Source organism: Ursus maritimus, unplaced genomic scaffold, assembly GCF_017311325.1.
Source record: "Ursus maritimus isolate PB19 unplaced genomic scaffold, ASM1731132v1 scaffold_9, whole genome shotgun sequence".
In the NCBI taxonomy this organism is placed as follows: Eukaryota; Metazoa; Chordata; class Mammalia; order Carnivora; family Ursidae; genus Ursus; species Ursus maritimus.
The window spans coordinates 23,008,376-23,015,888 of NW_024427107.1; the positions used below are offsets into that span (position 1 = coordinate 23,008,376).

Genomic DNA, 7,513 nt, shown 5'->3' on the forward strand with positions numbered 1-7,513 from the left:
CCCTCATCTAAAATGTGGGTATAATGGTATACTTGCCTAATAGAACAGGCTGCACATTAAAAATGACACAGAGAATTTAAAGAGAAAGGCCTGGGACCCATCCCCTCAATTAATCGGTTCTGGGATTGCACTCAAAGTGGAGAACAGACCAAGGATTATGTAGATTAAGTGTACACTAGCAGTCAATACGTGATCAAATGTTTATTATTAAATGGTCTGCTTTTGAGTCTGCTATCATATCCTCTGGCTATCACATCTGCCACTGCCACCGCCTCCCAACTCTTGACTCCTGCTGTTATATCACCAGTTGTCCAAATTCTACCTCCTTTGTGAAACTTCCCAATCTGCACAGCATGAACCATCTCCTATATTCCCCTAACATGCTGTTCTATTTTACATAATAAATCCCTACACAATAAAACTCATTTTTTAGTCCTTTATGGTAATGTATGTGTGTATACATACATACATTTAATCTCCATGAACCCACAGTGCAGGCCCCAACTCCTCTCACCATTCACCAAAGACAACGTACCAGCAACTGGAAAATCAAAATTTTAAATTCCTTTTGCTCTTAAGAGGCTTGAGTCACTCAATCAAAAAAGCAAAAGGACTGCAATGCACCAGGCATTATTCTAAGTGCAAACACTCAAACCTTATAGTGGTTTCGGTACATATTCTCAAACCCATGAGGAGTGGCTGTGAAAAACAAGAATAAATGGAAAAGGTATTTCAGGGAGTAAGAGATGCTGGGCAAAATACAGGGTTATATTAAAGAAGACCCTTTTCCAGAATTAAAAAATGAAATACACAGACTTGAGGGCCAACTGTTCCAGACACAAGATTGCAAGAGCCAAGAGCCTACATTAGAAGCTTCTCATTTTCGAGAACAAACATAGCTGGGAACTATAAAGATCAAAGAATGGCCCTCCCAAACATTTCCCTACCATAATTCCTGGACTATGTTGCCTAATGTAGGGACTTTGCTGATGTACTTAAATTAAGGAATTTGAGATGGGGAGATTATCCTGGATTATCTGGGTGGCTCAATTTGATCCCAAGGGTCCTTATAACTTTGAAGATGGAAGAAGGGGCTATAAGCCAAGAAATGCAAGTGGTCTAGAAACTGGAAAAAACAAACAAGAAAATGGATTCTCCTCTAGAGCCGTCAGAGGGGAGGCAGGCCTGATGACACCCTGAATTAGCTCTGGGAAACCAATTTTGGACTTCTTACCTCTGAAATTGTTAAAGACAATAAATCTGAGTTTTAAGTCACTCACGTTTGTAATTTGTTACAACAGCAATAGAAAACAAAAACTTAGTGCCTACTTTATATCAAGTACTAGGTTGAAATGATTAAAAAGCTGGCCTTGATAAGTTTTACCCAAGCGAAGGGAGACATCTGTATGAAAGCAGTGTTTTGGCTGGTTTGATACCAAATCTGTAGAGTATTGGGGGCAGAATGTTGTCAGTCCTCCTTTACAGGTGGTTCTCAGACACCCCAAAAAGCTGACACATCCTAAGACATCCCTGTAGCACATATCACACTATTTGTATTATGTCTAGCTTACCAATAGATTGACACATGAAAGTATAGGCTCTTTTCCTTTGTATGACCCTGCTAGGTGCTCAAGTTACAATATATAGTAAATAGTATTTACTTAGTACTTTTGAGCCAGAACTGCTCTAAACACCTGACATCTTCATCAAAATCCTAGATTAGGCACGACTGTGTTCCCCATTTTGTTGATAAATTCATTGGCCCACGCTATTAAGTGAAGGGTGGATACAGACCCATTTTGGCTCCAGAGCCAGCATTCAATATAACCTACCACAAAGGAAGTTTCAAAGATAAGCAATATGAGGTAACACCTGCTAAAGATCAGTGAATGCAACAACTAAGCTTAATGACTTGAAAACCGGGGTGGTGTAAGATCTTACAATGCTGGAAGGTTGAAGGGCACAAATGTCAATTTACATATGTGAGGTGAATTTTTGTAGAAGCAGCTGGGTGGGGCCCAGACTTTCAAAGGTTGGTTAGCCTTCTAGGGGAGTCCCATATAGGTGACACCACCTTTTAGGAGGTAGGTTTTCTAAACACGGTGTTAACCTGAATTTCAATAGATTCTAACAGTTCACAAAAATTTTTCATACCCCCTTTATTCCTCACAATCCTGTGAAGCCAGACCAATAACCCTACCTTACTCCCTAGGAACCAACAGCAGAAATTATCACCCTGACAACATGCCTTCCTCTGTTTCCACTCTTTCAAACTTGCCTATGTTCCTTTATTCTGACGCAAGCGCTTTAGACTTCTCTACGGCAGTATTATGTCTGCAACTCCTCCCTACTCCCAAACTCTCACGCGTTTCCTCATTCTTTCGGCCTCTGGCCACACTTGGAACGTAATTTATATGGAGAATTGAACTTCCCAGACTGAAAACAGAAACATGTCCACAGAGGACATGTACTACCAATACACTGTTATCCTACATATTCCCACAGATGTTCCTATCCCTCACCAGCTTCAAAAGCTTTGCTTCTTTGGGTAATGTGCCCAGTCATGGGCTATAAACAAACGTACCACTAACTACTGATAGTGGGCATTTACTAAAATACCAAATTTCTTGCCTAACACTGGCACAGTGTGAAACATGTAACACTGAGTTTGCAAACTAAAGAACCTTCTAAATTTCCAGAATTCATTAACCATAAACTCACTAATCCAGGTAGTTTCTAAGACTAGAGAATTTAAAGAAATCATTAAATGTATCTGTCTAGCAGCTTTCAAATATTAACTAGTAATGTTTCTGGTGCTCAAGTGTCAAAATTAACAGGGTACCTGTTTCATACTGCATCACACCACTGGCATAATCAAGGAGGACTACAAGAACTTTTTACATGTACTTCGTATTATGTTCTATGCTGAAAACTATCAGTTCACTAATATAAGTGAGATACATACAATACACAGGAATGTTATTTATAAAATAACATAACTTTTCATGTTTTTGCTCACTAGTGCTGTAGGTACTCCAAAACAACTTGCAGCTACAGGCACCAACTTCATTTCTTCCTTTATAACATACACAATGTATAATGAAATTATTAAAATCTCACCCAAATATGTACAGAAGTTGCCAAACAAGAAAAAAACAAAAATGGAATGCAAAAGGAAAACATGTTCACACAGTACTTTATAGAAAAGCCAAAGCTTCAGAGAGGATACAATTTCAGCAACAGTATTTTTTATTTGTAGATTGAGTTATTACCTTGCCTATAAATCACGCACAAAGGCCTATGAAAAGGCTTTCTTAGAACAGACTCATCTTGGCTAACTCAGTGGCACAATTCAAAAGTAAAAGATTAAGACATATTATTTGTACAGAAGAGTCTTTAGTAAACCCAAGGAATGTTTTCCACCAAGATACAAACTAGACCCTGGTTTTGCATGCAAAAACTGATGACTTTTAATTTTATCACACACCAAGATTTGCTTTAATAGTTAAGGGACAACAAAGTCAGGATAGCAAAAAGTCACCAAGACAACAGATTTCCATGAGAGTAGTCATTTATTAGCAGACCAGATTACAAAAATTATCATGGTAGATACCTGAAAAGGGGGGGAAAAAAAGTCATTAAAGAAACCACCTTAATAGATTACAATTAACATAAATCAAGAAATTCTAAGAAAGTACTTCAGTTTCCATTCTTAAGAAAAAACCCCATCCTTTTTTTTTCTTTCTTTCCTCCATAAATGTCCTCAAGAGGAGTAATCAAACCAGCTGTAATCAGATGACTAGCTTTTTCCCCATTAAAAATATTAGAACCCAACCCAACCCTTATCAATATTTACCCAAAAGTATGAGATTACCACCACTTTTATTATTAAGCAAACTTATATCGAGACTTAGCTGCTCACCTTAGTTCATCCTTCTAATAAGCCTATTGATCTGGTCTTCCCTGTTGCCAGCATCTCCACCTTCTACAAAATGGGTGGTCTTTTTCTTCATTCCCCCTCGTGGAGAAGATAATTTGAAGGGCCATAAAAAGTTGTTTGCTTCTTTGAAACGTTTTCCAACAGTGTAGATCTCGTGAATCAGATCCTCCATGCAGATGATGCCATATTTACCTGAGTATTGGAAGATAATTAAAATCATTAGCTGTTTTTACAGATTTTAGGATATTCAGCAAGGATAATTACAGGCTGTGAGACTTTACTATTTTTTTTAAATTTTATTTATGTATTTGACAGAGAGAGACAGCGAGCGAGAGAGGGAACACAAGCAGGAGGAGTGGGAGAGGAAGAAGCAGGCTCCCAGCAGAGGAGCCTGATGTGGGGCCCGATCCCAGCCGAGCCGAGGAGCCAAAGGCAGACTTAACGACTGCATTACCCAGGCGCCCCAGGCTGTGAGACTTTAAATCAAGAGTAAAGCAACAAAGAGGGAAATTCACAGCTGTATATAAAAGATGAGGCTTGAGCCAATGAAATCATAACTTATATTCTCCAAAGATTTGTGCATTGTAGAGAATATGGGAGGATTCATAAAATGAATGTAAGGCCACAAGATGCCAGACAATGTCAACTTTGTCTAATATTAAATTAGAACCTACCAAGAGATCGGGCAATCAATGTGTTATCTGTCAGGGCAATTCGCTTCTTGTTGATTTTGCCATAACCACGCTTGTAGATCAATTCATTCACCGACTTCAGGTTTGGGTACCTGAAATAGGAAAAAAAAAAAGACATAAATGACTGAACAATAGGGTTATCATCATCAGAAAACCTAAAATCCATCTTGCTAACAGCCAGTTCAAAAGAACTCTTAGGAAAGGACATACTTACCCCCATGCTATATATGGTTCCACAATTCTTAGCATGTTAACTGAAGCCTTGTTGAGCTTAACAAAGGTGCCATTGAAGATCTGGCGAAGGCGAAGGAGCTGCAACACCTTTCGAACCTTTGGGCTCACACCATTGATACTGCAGTGGAAAAAAAAGATAAAATTCACTTAGGTTTATCAGAATTTTTATTAAGAATAAAAAACTAACCATTACAAATTTTGTACAACACAAGTCCCACCTAAATAAAGAGGAATCTTCTCATGTTACAAAGACCACTGGCATTTTTCCTTTAGTTAGATACTTTAACATTTACAACTTCCTGGACCCCCCCCCCGCCCCCCCTTTTTTTTTTTACCTCTTGAGCATTTACTTTACTTATGAAGTTTGATTTTCAAAGCCAATGACATGTCTTATCTAATGCTGTCCAGATTTAACTATGTCCTGCAGTTTGTAGCAATGCCCTTTCAATGTGTGAAATTTAATTATGAAGTGATACTTTAATTAATTCATTTTCAATAGGCTGGTTCTCAAATACCTGCCATTTGTAAAACTTTTGCCAGTTATATATTTAAAATTAAAAACTACAAAGACTTGATTTTACCCTAAAAAACTCATTGCTTCTGAGTTGGTGCAACACAATATAGCACATTTTCTGTAAAGAGTTCTTTCCTAGGGACCAATTTCAGCGTATCGTGGTCTGTCTGAATACCTTGTATAACAGATGTTCTGAGTAACAATTCAACATTGGAATCTATTTCTATTAGCTTAGGTAAAGACAGAATTTCTGTGGGTTTCTGGGTTGGTTTAGCTGCTCTTGCTTTGACCATAGCTACATCTGTGTTCTGTACACTGGCAACTTGCTGTCTTATTCACTGGCCCTTTTACCACCTCCTTGTTTTGTATGCATCTTTGTAAGAGCACTTATGAGCCTACACTTTAGCTTCTTTTGAAGATAATCTCCAGGACACTGAATTAAAATTCAAATACTCAATTAGAGAATGGATAGGGGCTTTGGGCACAGGACTTGCAACGAAACCATGAAAACACCACCCTCCATGTTCTGGCTATGCCCCAAATATCTTTATTCCAGTGTTTCAGAAGAAAAACCCCCAGAAGCAATGCGAAGTCTTGCTGAGACCACGTAGCTTTCCCTTCAAAACCAGAATGCAGTTAAAACTGAACTTACCCTCTGATCCTGATCACAAACGCCAATTTGGGCTCTGCAGGTACGTAAAAGTTGCCAGCTTTTCTTGCCATCCTCGCCATTCGAATTTCAGTTCTGTACATCTGCCTATATTCCTTGTGGTAATGCTTAGCTTTTTCATAGATAAGCTTCCTCCTTGCCTTTCGAAGCTGAAAACCAATGCCAGTTATTCATCTGATTTTTAGGTCCCAAGCACAATTAGCAACACCAATTCTATTTAAAACAAAAAAAAAGTTCCCTTGCAACTTTTTCCTTGACACAGCATGCATTAATATTTCAACGTGCAGATACTACCTTCATTTAATATCACTTTAAAGAGCTAATAACCAAGCTCACTGGCACAGTGGGTGAAGTAAACAAGTCTTGCTGAGAAAGAACACCTATCTTCCAATCCAGCCACAAGGCCTTTGGAAAGTGCCTCAAAAGTTTACTTACCATCTTTTGAGCAAACTTCTTTCTCAGACGCTTAATCTTCAATTCTGCGAAATTCCTTCGCTTCTTCTTAAGGGTTTCTGGCACAGCAGGAACCTTCTTTTTCTTCTCTCTGACATTAGTGAACAGAACTTTATTAATGGTTCAAATAGCACACAGAACCACATTACGTCTAACCCGTACTGAGCACGCTTGGTCATTTAGCAGTACTGTTACCACTGGCTCTAAACATTTGTATCTTTAGCTGCTCTAGCATGCTGTGGTGGAAGGCGCAGATTTTAGGGGGTTTCTATGCCAGGAATCCTCGCTTTTTAACACGGACCCCTTCACTTAAATAGCAGTCAGAGACTACAATAAATTCACATCTAACGCACGATCAGCTCCGGGCTCCGATAATTAAAACATCTACGGCAAAGTTAACAAAACGTATAGACTGGGAAACTGCTGGAAGACACCATCCCTAGACTGAGGGAGGCTGAGTGTAAGGGGGTTTAGGATTCTCAGTAAAAAAATAAACTACCACCCTGATTCAGGTCTTAAGTTCCACATGCTAAAAGCAAAGGCCTGACGACAGGGACGACTGGAAAAATACCAACTAAGAATGAACCCAACTGAAACATTCTGCGCCTCCCTTGAAAGACAGGAATACCCACCGGTCCTGCACATATTCGGCTCTCACACCTCGTTCCCGGTTCCTCTCCAAAACCTCCGCCCCAAGGCCGCCTGCATCCCATCTTAGCCTGGCGCCCCCACCAGTGTCACAGAGCGTCACAAACACACAGACAAATGGGTAAAGGTACAGGCTACCGCCGGATAGAGGGAAAGTGAGACAAAGGATCTCTGACTTCGCGGATGGAGAAGGATTCTCAAGCGGACGAAGAGCAACTTACTCTGCACCCTCCATGGTTCCAGCCGGAAAAAGAGGAAGTTAGCGCATGCGCGCTGTCCACTTAAAGACGACAAGAGCGAAGCCCCACAACTCATAGGTGTCCCAGGATAAGCCAGAAAAGAACTCCGAACTGAGAACTCGT

General features: G+C 39.7%; 1 protein-coding gene across 1 annotated transcript; it reads right to left on the minus strand.

Annotated features, from left to right (window-relative positions):
• Window positions 1–3,553: 3,553 nt before the first annotated feature.
• RPL7 (ribosomal protein L7) lies at window positions 3,554–7,464 on the minus strand. Its single transcript, XM_008710799.2, has 7 exons — window positions 7,373–7,464; window positions 6,486–6,594; window positions 6,033–6,199; window positions 4,847–4,984; window positions 4,615–4,724; window positions 3,923–4,132; window positions 3,554–3,613 (listed from the first exon to the last, which is right to left on the minus strand). Exons 1-6 carry the CDS (start codon window positions 7,384–7,386, stop codon window positions 3,924–3,926), a joined length of 747 nt encoding a protein of 248 aa, XP_008709021.1. The 5' UTR covers window positions 7,387–7,464; the 3' UTR covers window positions 3,554–3,613; window position 3,923.
• Between the last annotated feature and the right edge of the window lie 49 nt (window positions 7,465–7,513).